The sequence below is a fragment of the Heptranchias perlo genome, chromosome 40 (assembly GCF_035084215.1).
Source record: "Heptranchias perlo isolate sHepPer1 chromosome 40, sHepPer1.hap1, whole genome shotgun sequence".
Classification (NCBI taxonomy): Eukaryota; Metazoa; Chordata; class Chondrichthyes; order Hexanchiformes; family Hexanchidae; genus Heptranchias; species Heptranchias perlo.
Window position 1 is genome coordinate 18,149,847 of NC_090364.1, and position 14,984 is coordinate 18,164,830.

Consider the following 14,984-nt stretch of genomic DNA (forward strand, 5'->3'; position numbering starts at 1 on the left):
CTCCTTAGATATGGGGATGGTGCCGGAGGACTGGAGGATTGCAAATATTACACCCCTGTTCAAAAAAAGGGGGAGAGGGATAAACCCGACAATTACAGGCCAGTCAGCCTAACGTTGGTGGTGGGGAAACTTTTAGACAATAATCTGGGACGAAATTAATTGGCACTTGGAAAAGTATGGGCTAATAAATGAAAGTCAGCACGGATTTGTTAAAGGAAAATCGTGTTTGACTAACTTGATTGAGTTCTTTGATGAAGTAATGGAGAGGGTTGATGAGGGTCGTGCGGTTGATGTGTATATGGACTTTGAAAAGGCATTTTATAAAGTGCACATAATAGACTTGTGAGCAAAATTAAAGCCCATGGGATTAAAGGGACAGTGGCAGCATGGATACAAAATTGGCTAAGGGACAGAAAGCAGAGAGTAGTGGTGAACGGTTGTTTTTCAGACTGGAGGGAAGTATACAGTGGTGTTCCCCAGGGGTCAGTATTAGGACCACTGCTCTTTTTGATATATATTAATGACCTGGACTTGGGTATAAAGGGTATAATTTCAAAGTTTGCAGATGACACAAAACTCAGAAATGTAGCAAACAATGTGGAGGATAGTAACAGACTTCAGGAGGACAGAGACAGACTAGAGTAGAGTCATAGAGTCATAGAGTTATACAGCATGGATAGAGGCCCTTCGGCCCATCGTGTCCGCGCCGGCCATCAAGCCCTGTCTACTCTAATCCCATATTCCAGCATTTGGTCCGTAGCCTTGTATGCTATGGCATTTCAAGTGCTCATTCAAATGCTTCTTGAATGTTGTGAGGGTTCCTGCCTCCACAACCCTCTCAGGCAGTGAGTTCCAGACTCCAACCACCCTCTGGGTGAAAAAGTTCTTTCTCAAATCCCCTCTAAACCTCCCGCCTTTTACCTTGAATCTATGTCCCCTTGTTATAGAACCCTCAACGAAGGGAAAAAGCTCCTTAGTATCTATCCTATCTGCGCCCCTCATAATTTTGTACACCTCAATCATGTCCCCCCTCAGCCTCCTCTGCTCCAAGGAAAACAAACCCAATCTTCCCAGTTTCTCTTCATAGCTGAAGCGCTCCAGCCCTGGTAACATCCTGGTGAATCTCCTCTGCACCCTCTCCAAAGCGATCACATCCTTCCTGTAGTGTGGCGACCAGAACTGCACACAGTACTCCAGCTGTGGCCTAACCAGTGTTTTATACAGCTCCATCATAACCTCCTTGCTCTTATATTCTATGCCTCGGCTAATAAAGGCAAGTATCCCATATGCCTTCTTTACCACCTTATCTACCTGTTCCGCCGCCTTCAGGGATCTGTGAACTTGCACACCAAGATCCCTCTGACCCTCTGTCTTGCCTAGGGTCCTCCCATTCATTGTGTATTCCCTTTCCTTGTTAGTCCCTCCAAAGTGCATCACCTCGCACTTTTCCGGGTTAAATTCCATTTGCCACTGTTCCGCCCATCTGACCAACCCATCTATATCGTCCTGCAGACTGAGGCTATCCTCCTCGCTATTTACCACCCTACCAATTTTTGTATCATCAGCGAACTTACTGATCATACCTTTTACATTCATATCCAAGTCGTTAATGTAGACCACAAACAGCAAGGGACCCAGCACAGATCCCTGTGGTACCCCACTGGCCACAGGCTTCCAGTCACAAAAACAACCTTCGACCATCACCCTCTGCCTTCGGCCACTAAGCCAGTTTTGTATCCAAAGTGCCAAGGCACCCTGGATTCCATGGGCTCGTACCTTCTTGACCAGTCTCCTGTGGGGGACTTTATCGAAGGCCTTACTGAAATCCATGTATACCACATCCACTGCGTTACCCTCATCCACACGCCTAGTCACCCCATCAAAAAATTCAATCAAATTAGTCAGACATGATCTTCCCTTGACAAAGCCATGTTGACTATCCCTGATTAATCCTTGCTTCTCCAAGTGGAGACTAATTTTGTCCTTCAGAATTTTTTCCAATAATTTTCCTACCACTGATGTTAGGCTCACTGGCCTGTAGTTCCCCGGTTTTTCCCTACTCCCCTTCTTGAATAATGGTATTACATTAGCGGTTCTCCAGTCCTCTGGCACATCCCCTGTGGCCAGAGAGGTTCTGAATATATGTGTCAGAGCCCCCGCAATCTCCTCCTTTGCCTCACACAGTAGCCTGGGATACATTTCGTCCGGGCCTGGGGATTTATCCATTTTTAGGCCTGCTAAAACCGCCAATACCTCCTCCCGCTCGATGTTAATATGTTCGAGTATATCACAGTCCCCCTGCCGTATTTCTATGTCTACATCGTCCTTCTCCATAGTGAAAACAGATGCAAAAAATTCATTTAGAACCCCTCCTACATCTGCCGGCTCCACACACAGATTGCCATTTTTGTCCCTAATGGGCCCTATTTTTTCCCTAGTCATCCTCTTACCCTTAATATAAGCAAGGAGTACAAAAGCAAGGAAATTATTCTAAACCTTTATAAATCACTGGTTAGGCCTCAGCTGGACTATTGTGTCCAATTCTGGGCACCACACTTTAGGAAGGATGTGAAGGCCTTAGAGAGGGTGCAGAAGAGATTTACCAGAATGGTACCAGGGATGAGGGACTTCAGTTATGTGGAGAGACTGGAGAAGCTGGGGTTGTTCTCCTTAGAGCAGAGAAGGTTATGGGGAGATTTGATAGAGGTATTCAAAATCATGAACGGTTTTGATAGAGTAAATAAGGAGAAACTGTTTCCAGTAGCAGAAGGGTCGGTAACCAGAGGACACAGATTTAAGGTGATCGGCAAAAGAATCAGAGGTGAGATGAGGAAACATTTTTTTACGCAGCGAGTTGTTATGATCTGGAACGCGCTGCCTGAAAGGGCGGTGGAAGCAGATTCAATAATAACTTTCAAAAGGGAATTGGATAAATACTTGAAGGGAAAAATTTTACAGGGCTATGGGGAAAGAGCGGGGGAGTGGGAATAATTGGATAGCTCTTTCAAAGAGCCAGCACAGGCACAATGGGCTGAACTGCCTCCACCTACTATGTTGCTATGAACATTTCCCTCTGTTCCTTTGAAGATACAAACATAAGAAATTGAGGGGCAGGAAAAGACCAGCTGGACCATCAAGCCTGCCCCACACCATGATGGCCAGTCCGCTTCCTCCCTCTCCCCCTCATACCGATCCCCACAGCCCCTCACCCACCCGCCCCCTCACCCCCGCCCCCGCAGCCCCTCCCCCCTCACACCCACCCCCGCAGCCCCGCCCCCCTCACACCCACCCCCGCAGCCCCGCCCCCCCTCACACCCACCCCCGCAGCCCCGCCCCCCCTCACCCCCGCCCCTGCAGCCCCTCCCCCTCGCCCCCACAGCCCCGCCCCCTCACACCCACCCCCGCAGCCCCGCCCCCCTCACCCCCGCCCCCGCAGCCCCTCCCCCTCACCCCCGCCCCCGCAGCCCTGTAATCTCCTGGGAGAGGCAAAAAACCAGAAAAATCCCAGGGTCAATAAAATATAAAATGCTCTGAGATATTGCTCTGCGATGGTGTCAGTTTCCCAGTTTGATTACAGTGAGCAGTAATTCCGGTCCCTCACCCCGGTTTAATGTGAGGTTCTGCCCCTCCTGTGAGTCCACTCCCACCACATGAACCTGACACTCTGGGATTCCATTGCGACAAGCCTCATTCGCACTGCAGCTGTCTGGGAAGCTGAGCACTCAATTAGAATTTCAAATGCCTATTCCATTTCAGAGCTCTCTGAGGTCATGTTTCAGACAAATCATCTCCGAGGAGCCATCTCAGTTTAAAAGTAGCTCTTGGAATCTGCTTTTGCAATCGATGCCAAGCCGTGAGCACACGGTCTCTTCCTGGTGAAACCCCCAACAGGAAACAAGACTTTCCAATCACGTCTGCTCCTGAATCTATCGCCTCCGGCATCTCACCCAGCTCCGTGAGATCGGGGGCCGAGCAGAGTGACCCACAGACAATCTACTGCATGCAGCCAGGCCTGAGCCAGAATCATAATTAACCTCATCCAGAAAATCAAACCTGGGTTGGGGCAGAAGGTGACGGACAGGCTGATTGGCCACCAATCCCAATAGATCCAAAATTCCAGGCCCTTATTTCATAACAAATAGTTTGCGAATGTTTGACCCAGGGATTTATGGGTGTTAAACTGGAAGCTGCTCCCTGCACCAACATTATCAACAAGATATCCACCTGCTCCTCCTAGCTGTAAAAGCACGACTCCAGCAATCTCCCACCTAATGCAATGTTCCAAAGTCTTCCCTTTCAGAAATCTAGATCAGTGACCGCTCCCAACAAAATTGCAGCTCGCGTGTTCCACACTGCGCACTTTGGAATATTGTGTACAACTTTCAGCAACGATTGGTGGTGAGGGTCCTGCGAGCAGATAATGAAGGCAGACTGAGGCTGTGAGGGGTCGGTAGTGTGGGGTTTATGTTATTAGACGAGTAATCCAGAGAATGTGAGTTTAAGTCCCACCACTGCAATTTCAGAATTTGATTTTCAATTTTTTTAAAATCTGAAAATAAATAGCACCAAAACCCAATGGTTCACTGATGTCCTTTAGGGGAGGAAACCTGCCACGTTTACCCAGTCTGGGCCGACATGTGCTGTATCCTAGGGATGGGCAATAAATGCAGCTTTTCGGTGATGCCCATAACCTGAGAATGAATTGGATACAATCTCGAACATACAAAACTGAGAGCCCCAGGTTCAAACCGAATGCTCATCACACATCAGGCCAGATGTTGCTGGGAAAATAATGCTGGGTTAACCTCGCACGTCATTATTGATGTTCAAATTGGCCAACAAGTTGAGGGGATGAAGAGACGCGCCATGAGTTGTGAAACTCCAGAACTCACTGCTCGATTTAGCCTCCCCGCTATTTTTACGATCTTGCTGGATTTGCGCATTAAACTCGCCGCAGAAAGTTAAGTCTGGTATTTAATAGCGTAAGTATCTTTTAATGACATGATAATTGTACCTGCAAAGCCAATCAATCTCTCCGGCCCAGAATGGGAACAATTTAAACTGTTCAATCTCATTCCTGTAGGTAGAATTGTTAGAGATTTTAAAAGTTTCAAATTTAATTTTTTTCTTACTTTTCCTTTATCTCTCCTTTTTCTCTCTTAATCCGATCTTTCTTTCCCTCTCTTTATTTCTCTTTCTGTACCTGATTTGACTCAAATTCACCCCATTCCCTTCTCCATTGCTCCTCTGCTTCTTTTTTCAATCCTTAAATCTCACAGGTTAAGGAGATAGACTGTTGGTCCCTCCGTTCACTAAGGTCCCAGTTACCCTGCTGCCTTGGCCACGCCATTACCAGCAAGTTAAGGCGCAAAAAAAGATTTGAGCTGAAGGGTGCAGGAAAAAGACCAACTGAGAGCGCGCCAGATGCTGCGAGGTCCAGCCCGTTATTGTTTCCCCTCCAAAAGGAGCTGCAAAATTTCCTGAAACATAATCAGAAAACGCTGGAGTCGTTCAGCAAGTCAGGCAGCATCTGCAGAGGAATGATGTTCCCTTCATCAGAACTTCTGAAATAAAAATAGAAAATGCCAGAAATACTCAGCAGGTCAGGCAGCATCTGTGGAGAGAAAAATAGAGTTAACATTTCAGGTCGATGACCCTTCGTCAGAACTGGGAGAAGTGTGAGTTTTAACAGTTTTTATGCAAGTAGAGAGTAAGGGAAGGGAGGGTGGAGAGATCAAAGGGGAAGGTCTGTGATAGGGTGGAGGGCAGGAGTGATTAAATGACAAAAGGGATGAGGGTGCAAGGCACGGAGGGTGGGACTGGGACAGGTACGGTAGCATAGTGGTTATGTTACTGGGCTAGTAATCCAGAGGCCTGGACTAAAATCCAGAGTCATGAGTTCAAATCCTGCCACGGCAGCTGGCGAATTTAAATTCAATTAATTAAATTCAATTAATTAAAATAAAATCTGGAATTAAAATACTAGTATCAGTAATGATGGCCATGAAACTACCGGATTGTCGTAAAAACCCATCTGGTTCACTAATGTCCTTTAGGGAAGGAAGCCTGCCGTCCTTACCTGGTCTGGCCTATATGTGACTCCAGACCCACAGCAATGTGGTTGATTCTTAATTGCCCTCTGAAATGGCCTAGCAAGCTACTCAGTTGTAAAATCTCGCTACGAAAAGTCACAATAAGAATAAAACCGGACGGACCACCCGGCACCGGACACGACAACGGCAAAACACCAAGCCCAGTCGACCCTGCAAGGTCCTCCTTACTAACATCTGGGGACTTGTGCCAAAATTGGGAGAGCTGTCCCACAGACGAGTCAAGCAACAGCCTGACATAGCCATACTCACAGAATCATATCTTTCAGCCAACGTCCCAGACTCTTCCATCACCATCCCTGGGTATGTCCTGTCCCACCGGCAGGACAGACCGACCAGAGGTGGCGGTACAGTGATATACAGTCAGGAGGGAGTGGCCCTGGGAGTCCTCAACATTGACTCTGGACCCCATGAAATCTCATGGCATCAGGTCAAACATGGGCAAGGAAACCTCCTGCTGATTACCACCAACCGTCCTCCCTCAGCTGATGAATCAGTCCTCCTCCATGTTGAACACCACTTGGATGGAAGCACTGAGGGTAGCAAGGGCACAAAATGTACTCTGGGTGGGGGACTTCAATGTCCATCACCAAGAGTGGCTCGGCAGCACCACTGCTGGCCGAGTCCTGAAGGACATAGCTGCTAGACTGGGCCTGCGGCAGGTGGTGAGCGAACCAACACGAGGGAAAAACTGACTTGACCTCGTCCTCACCAATCTACCTGTCGCAAATGCATCTGTCCATGACAGTAGTGGTAGGAGTGACCACCGCACAGTCCTCGTGGAGATGAAGTCCCGTCTTCGCACTGAGGACACCATCAAACGTGTTGTGTGGCACTACCACCGTGCTAAATGGGATAGATTCAGAACAGATCGAGCAGCTCAAAACTGGGCATCCATGAGGCGCTGTGGGCCATCAGCAGCAGCAGAATTGTATTCCAGCACAATTTGTAACCTCATGGCCTGGCATATTCCTCACTCTACCATTAACCAACAAGCCAGGGGATCAACCCCGGTTCAATGAGGAGTGTAGAAGAGCATGCCAGGAGCAGCACCAGGCGTACCGAAAAACGAGGTGCCAACCTGGTGAAGCTACAACTCAGGACTACATGCATGCTAAACAGCTGGAAGCAACATGCTATAGACAGAGCTAAGCGATTCCACAACCAACGGATCAGATCAAAGCTCTGCAGTCCTGCCACATCCAGTCGTGAATGGTGGTGGACAATTAAACAACTAACGGGAGGAGGAGGCTCTGCAAACATCCCCATCCTCAATGATGGCGGAGTCCAGCACGTGAGTGCAAAAGACAAGGCTGAAGTGTTTGCAACCATCTTCAGCCAGAAGTGCCGAGTGGATGATCCATCTCAGCCTCCTCCCGATATCCCCACCATCACGGAAGCCAGTCTTCGGCCAATTCGATTCACTCCACGTGATATCAAGAAACGGCTGAGTACACTGGATACAGCAAAGGCTATGGGCCCCGACAACATCCCAGCTGTAGTGCTGAAGGCTTGTGCTCCAGAACTAGCTGCGCCTCTAGCCAAGCTGTTCCAGTACAGCTACAACACTGGCATCCACCCGACAATGTGGAAAATTGCCCAGGTATGTCCTGTCCACAAAAAAAAGCAGGACAAATCCAATCCGGCCAATTACCGCCCCATCAGTCTACTCTCAATCATCAGCAAAGTGATGGAAGGTGTCGTCGACAGTGCTATCAAGCAGCACTTACTCACCAATAACCTGCTCACCGATGCTCAGTTTGGGTTCCGCCAGGACCACTCGGCTCCAGACCTCATTACAGCCTTGGTCCAAACATGGACAAAAGAGCTGAATTCCAGAGGTGAGGTGAGAGTGACTGCCCTTGACATCAAGGCAGCATTTGACCGAGTGTGGCACCAAGGAGCCCTAGTAAAATTGAAGTCAATGGGAATCAGGGGGAAAACTCTCCAGTGGCTGGAGTCATACCTAGCACAAAGGAAGATGGTAGTGGTTGTTGGAGGCCAATCATCTCAGCCCCAGGGCATTGCTGCAGGAGTTCCTCAGGGCAGTGTCCTAGGCCCAACCATCTTCAGCTGCTTCATCAATGACCTTCCCTCCATCATAAGGTCAGAAATGGGGATGTTCGCTGATGACTGCACAGTGTTCAGTTCCATTCGCAACCCCTCAGATAATGAAGCAGTCCGAGCCTGCATGCAGCAAGACCTGGACAACATCCAGGCTTGGGCTCATAAGTGGCAAGTAACATTCGCGCCAGATAAGTGCCAGGCAATGACCATCTCCAACAAGAGAGAGTCTAACCACCTCCTCTTGACATTCAACGGCATTACCATCGCCGAATCCCCCACCATCAACATCCTGGGGGTCACCATTGACCAGAAACTTAACTGGACCAGCCATATAAATACTGTGGCTACAAGAGCAGGTCAGAGGCTGGGTATTCTGCGGCGAGTGACTCACCTCCTGACTCCCCAAAGCCTTTCCACCATCTACAAGGCACAAGTCAGGAGTGTGATGGAATACTCTCCACTTGCCTGGATGAGTGCAGCTCCAACAACACTCAAGAAGCTCGACACCATCCAAGATAAAGCAGCCCGCTTGATTGGCACCCCATCCACCACCCTAAACATTCACTCCCTTCACCACCGGCGCACTGTGGCTGCAGTGTGTACCATCCACAGGATGCACTGCAGCAACCTCCCAAACCCGCGACCTCTACCACCTAGAAGGACAAGGGCAGCAGGCGCATGGGAACAACACCACCTGTACGTTCCCCTCCAAGTCACACACCATCCCGACTTGGAAATATATCGCCGTTCCTTCATTGTCGCTGGGTCAAAATCCTGGAACTCCCTTCCTAACAGCACTGTGGGAGAACCGTCACCACACGGACTGCAGCGGTTCAAGAAGGCGGCTCACCACCACCTTCTCGAGGGCAATTAGGGATGGGCAATAAATGCCGGCCTTGCCAGCGACGCCCACATCCCGTGAACGAATAAAAAAAAAGGTAAAGAAACAAAAGATGGGTCCAGAGTAGCTGTAAATGGCAGCAGAACCATTACCAGCACCTGTCCGAAAAAATGGGAGCAGTGGTTATGATCTGATATTATTGAAATCAATGTTGAGTTCGGAAGGTTGTAAAGTGCCTAAACGAAAGATGAGGGGCTGTTCCTCGAGCTTCCGTTGAGCTTCATTGGAACAGTGTAAGAGGCCGAGGACAGAGAGGTCAGAGTGGGAGTGGGACGGGGAATTAAAATGGCAAGTGACCGTCAGGTCAGGGTCACGCCTGTGGACTGAGCAGAGGTGTTAGGAACATAGGAATAAAGCAATATAGGAACAGGAGTAGGCCATTCAGCCCCTCGTGCCTGCTCTGCCATTTGATAAGATCATGGCTGATCTGTGATCTAACTCCATATACCTGCCTTTGGCCCATATCCCTTAATACCTTTGGTTGCCAAAAAGCTACCTATCTCAGATTTAAATTTAGCAATTGAGCTAGTATCAATTGCCGTTTGCGGAAGATAGTTCCAAACTTCTACCACCCTTTGTGTGTAGAAATGTTTTCTAATCTCGCTCCTGGAAGGTCTGGCTCTAATTTTTAGACTGTGCCCCCTACTCCTAGAATCCCCAACCAGCAGAAATAGTTTCTCTCTATCCACCCTATCTGTTCCCCTTAATATCTTATAAACTTCGATCAGATCACCCCTTAACCTTCGAAACTCCAGAGAATACAACCCCAATTTGTGTAATCTCTCCTCGTAACTTAACCCTTGAAGTCCGGGTATCATTCTAGTAAACCTACGCTGCACTCCCTCCAAGGCCAATATGTCCTTCCGAAGGTGCGGTGCCCAGAACTGCTCACAGTACTCCAGGTGCGGTCTAACCAGGGTTTTGTATAGCTGCAGCATAACTTCTGCCCCCTTGTACTCTAGTCCTCTAGATATAAAGGCCAGCATTCCATTAGCCTTATTGATTATTTCCTGCACCTGTTCATGACACTTCAATGATCTATGTACCTGAACCCCTAAGTCCCTTTGGACAGCCACTGTTTTTAACTTTTTACCATTTAGAAAGTACCCTGTTCTATCCTTTTTTGATCCAAAGTGGATGACCTCACATTTGTCTGCATTGAATTCCATTTGCCACAGTTTTGCCCATTCACCTAATCTATCAATATCGCTTTGTAATTTTATGTTTTCATCTACACTGCTTACAATGCCACCAATCTTTGTGTCATCGGCAAACTTAGATATGAGACTTTCTATGCCTTCATCTAAGTCGTTAATAAATATTGTGAATAATTGAGGCCCCAAGACAGTTCCCTGCGGGACTCCACTAGTCACATCCTGCCAATGTGAATACCTTCCCATTATCCCTACTCTCTGTCACCTTTCGCTCAGCCAATTTCCTAACCAAGTCCGTATTTTTCCCTCGATTCCATGGGCTTCTAACTTAGCTAACAGTCTCTTATGTGGGACCTTATCAAATACCTTCTGGAAGTCCATATAAATAACATCCATTGACATTCCCCTGTCCACTACTTTAGTCACCTCTTCAAAAAATTCAATCAGGTTTGTCAGGCACGACCTACCTTTCACAAATCCATGCTGGCTCTCTCTGATTAACTGAAAATTCTCGAGGTGTTCAGTCACCCTATCCTTAATTATAGACTCCAGCATTTTCCCCACAACAGATGTTAGGCTAACTGGTTTATAATTCCCTGGTTTCCCCCTCTCTCCTTTCTTAAAAAGCAGAGTGACATGTGCAATTTTCCAATCTAGAGGGACAGTTCCTGAATCTAGAGAACTTTGAAAGATTATAGTTAGGGCATCTGCAATGTGCTCACCTACTTCCTTTAAAACCCTGGGATGGAAACCATCTGATCCTGGGGATTTGTCACTCTTTAGTGCTATTATTTTCTTCATTACTGTTGCTTTACTTATGTTAATTTTATCGAGTCCCTGACCCCGATTCAATATTAGTTTTCTTGGGATTTCCGGCATGCTATCCTCTTTTTCTACTGTAAATACTGACTCAAAGTAATTGTTCAACATATCCGCCATTTCCCCATTGTCAATGACAATATCCCCACTTTCAGTTTTTAAGGGGCCAACACTGCTCCTGACCACCCTCTTTTTCCTAATATAACTCTAAAAGTTCTTCGTATTGGTTTCGATATCCCTTGAAAGTTTCTTTTCATTCTCTCTTTTTGTAGCTCTTACTATCTGTTTTGTGACCCTTTGTTGATCTTTGTATCTTTCCCATTCGCCAGGATCTGTGCCATTTTTTGCCTTTTTGTATGCCCTTTCCTTATGTCTTATACTGCCCCGTACCTCTTTAGTTGTCCATGGCTGTTTTTTTTGACAAGTTTTTTTTGCCCCTCAGGGGCATAAACCAGTTCTGTATCACATTAAATGTTTCTTTAAACATTTCCCACTGATCATCAGTCGTTTTACCCATTAACAGATTTGCCCAGTTCAGCAAAGCGATCACCCAGTCTGCATTTGGTCTCCCCAATGTGGAGGAGACTGCATTGCAATCAGCGAATACAGTATAGTAAATTGAACGAAGTACAAGAAAAATCACTGTTTCACCTGGAAGGAGTGTTTGGGGCCCTGGACAGTGGGGAGGGAGGAGGTGAAGGGGCAGGTGTTGCATCTCCTGCGCTCGCATGGGAAGGTGCTGTGGGGAGTGGAGCATGTGTTGGGGGTGATGGAAGAGTGGACCAGGGTGTCACGGAGGGAGCGGTCCCTTCGGAAAGGGGAGGGGAGGGGAAGATGTGTTTGGTGGTGGGATTGCGCTGGAGGTGGTGGAAATGGAAGAGGATACGTTGAATGTGGAGGCTGGCTGGGGTGGAAGGTGAGGACAAGGGGGATCCTATCGTGGTTCTGGGAGGGAGAGCAAGGGGTGAGAGCAGAAGTGCGGGAAATGGGACGGACATCAGAACTTCAGGTTCGGGACAACACAGGATAACCAGGCATCGGAGAACATGGTCGCTGGGCAGCGCTCTGTTGCCTTCACTGGGTGGCGGAGGCACGATGCTGACAACCTGGTGTAATCCCACTTTGCGACAGGGGGCGGCGCTGTGGGGCGGTCCAGTACCGCCGGTTGCCGCGGGCGGCGCTGTGGAACGGTGCAGTACCGCCGCTTGCCGCGGGCGGCGCTGTGGGGTGATGCAGTACCGCCGGTTGCCGCGAGCGGCGCTGTGGAGCTATGCAGTACCGCCGGTTGCCGCGGGCGGCGCTGTGGAGCGATGCAGTACCGCCGCTTGCCGCGGGCGGCGCTGTGGGGCGCTGCAGTACCGCCGGTTGCCGCGGGCGGCGCTGTGCCCGGACCGGAAGTGACGCGGGGCAGGCGCTGCCCGGGCTCCGCCAGCCGCTCCCATGGCGACCCGAGCGCTCCAGGACTGGGCCCGGCTCCAGGCCGCCGGTTACCGCGGGGTGGACGTCAAGAACATGAGCTCGAGCTTCAGGGACGGGCTCGCCTTCTGCGCCATCATCCACCGGCACCGGCCTGACCTGATGTGAGTGTCCGGGGGAGAATCGGCTCGGACATGGTGGGGGGGGGTCGGGACCGGAGGACCGGAGGACCGGAGGGGGAAGAGGAGAGGGGGTGGGGAATGGAGGAGAGGGGGGGTGGGGAATGGAGGAGAGGGGGGGGGGTGGGGAATGGAGGAGAGGGGGGGGGGTGGGGAATGGAGGTGAGGGGGGTGGGGAATGGAGGTGAGGGGGGTGGGGAATGGAGGTGAGGGGGGTGGGGAATGGAGGTGAGGGGGGTGGGGAATGGAGGTGAGGGGAATGGAGGTGAGGGGGGTGGGGAATGGAGGTGAGGGGGGTGGGGAATGGAGGTGAGGGGAATGGAGGTGAGGGGGGTGGGGAATGGAGGTGAGGGGGGTGGGGAATGGAGGTGAGGGGGGTGGGGAATGGAGGTGAGGGGAATGGAGGTGAGGGGGCTGGGGAATGGAGGTGAGGGGGGTGGGGAATGGAGGTGAGGGGAATGGAGGTGAGGGGAATGGAGGTGAGGGGAATGGAGGTGAGGGGAGTGGAGGTGAGGGGGGTGGAGGTGAGGGGGGTGGAGGTGAGGGGGGTGGAGGTGAGGGGGGTGGAGGTGAGGGGGGTGGAGGTGAGGGGGGTGGAGGTGAGGGGGGTGGAGGTGAGGGGGGTGGAGGTGAGGGGGGTGGAGGTGAGGGGGCTGGGGAATGGAGGTGAGGGGGCTGGGGAATGGAGGTGAGGGGGGTGGGGAATGGAGGTGAGGGGGGTGGGGAGGCGAGGGTCTGGGTGGGTGGGGAATGGAGGAGTGTAGGAGACGAGACAAGGGGGAGAGAGTGTGGGGGAAGGGGGGGATCAGGAACCTGGGCAGCTGTTGCCTTTTCTCCCCAGAAGGTGCTGGTCCTACAGGCATCTCATTGAACCCCCTTCTCTATTTCCCTCCCTTGTGCCTTGTTCTAGTAAGTGGGATATTGGACTGTGGGAGGCATCACAGCTGAGCCCGATCTGATCGCAGTGGAGTGGGTTTCCCGTTGGGTTCAGTGCTTCCCGTCGCTGAGGGCAAGTTGTAGAGACCCCCGCCCGCCACAAAGCACAGATCAGGAATTGAACCCCGGATCCTCCTGTTATGAGTCGCTCGATGCTGCACTTGAGGTATCTGAGGCGCTCGTGCGACCTGATGTCTGCTTGGCGGGTAACTGGAGTGCCGTGGAGTGGCGTCAATGAAACCCCAGATGGAATTTTCTGGTGCACAGATCAAGCGATCGTGGCCGATGGAATTTGAACCAGCTTCTCTCCGATATCTGCAGAGAGCAGAAACAATCCTGCATACTCCTTATCAGAAGTGCTATTTCTGTAGGCAGTATGGGTGCAATTGAGAGTCGGGCTCCACACTGGGACCTGCTCTCCCTGTTACACTCACTCGTAAGATCCTCTATTATAGTGTTATCCCATAGCATTCATCCCGATGGGATTTGTAATAAGCATCATTGAAATCTTCAGGTTTGGAATGGCAGTGGGGTTAGAGGTGAGAAATACAGCCATGTTCTAATGATAAGGGAAGATTATCATGATTTTCTTAGAGTGACTTTAATTGTGTGAAGTCTGATTGGAGAAACTCAGACTTGTAACGTGATGAAGGAAGTGTTTGCTTCTCCTGCTTGTTAGAGGAGCCCAGGGCCACAGTGCAGAACCACAAGGTTAAAAAGAGCAGGAGAGATCAAGCAAGTGAGGCAGTGATTAGGTGACGCCAAGGGTTTGTTTTAAAAGCTTGTAGATTGTTACTGGCCAGAAAGTCGTCATAAGGTGAGGTTTAGAGTTGGAGCAGGTTAGTCCTGATTCCAGTACAATGAGGATGAGAGAGAAGGAATAGCCGGCAGGATAGGGTCTTTGCAACTTTGGAGGAACAAGAGAGGACTGACTGTAGTATTATTGATAGAGAGACAATAAAGGTTTTGCCAAGTGGGGGCGAGGTGAGAGAGGGAATCACAGCCATGTTCTACTTTGTATCCAGTCCAGGAGAGAGGGATGGTATTAGGAGAGCTTCACCAGATGTGGGATTACAATTGAAGCCTGGGCTGGGGCTCTGCACAGAGTTATGAGTTGGGATTTTGTGCATTGATGGGAAGGTGATTCGTGGTCTCAGCTTCCTGCCGCGAGCCCTGATCAGTCCGATGGGCTTCTGGCGGGAAGAGCACGGTTGCTGCAGGTTGGGGACACTGTGGTGAGCTGCTAAAGAGGATCAGGGAGTGCAACTCATTGCACTGCCTGAAGAGGCCTGTAGAATATAAACACCCTTCCGCCTGGCACAGTAATATTTGGTGCTAGTTGCTGCTGTCCTGTGGAAGTAATGGTGGAAGAAGTGATGTATGGGGTCACACCATTACCACC

General features: G+C 50.0%; 1 protein-coding gene across 1 annotated transcript in view; it reads left to right on the forward strand.

Annotated features, from left to right (window-relative positions):
- Positions 1 to 12,466: 12,466 nt before the first annotated feature.
- Positions 12,467 to 14,984, forward strand: part of micall1a (MICAL-like 1a) — a 102,136-nt gene continuing 99,618 nt past the window's right edge. The window contains exon 1 of the mRNA XM_067974717.1: positions 12,467 to 12,631. Coding sequence (XP_067830818.1) covers positions 12,492 to 12,631 — 140 coding nt within the window. The 5' untranslated portion in view covers positions 12,467 to 12,491. The remainder of the gene's footprint in view (positions 12,632 to 14,984) is intronic.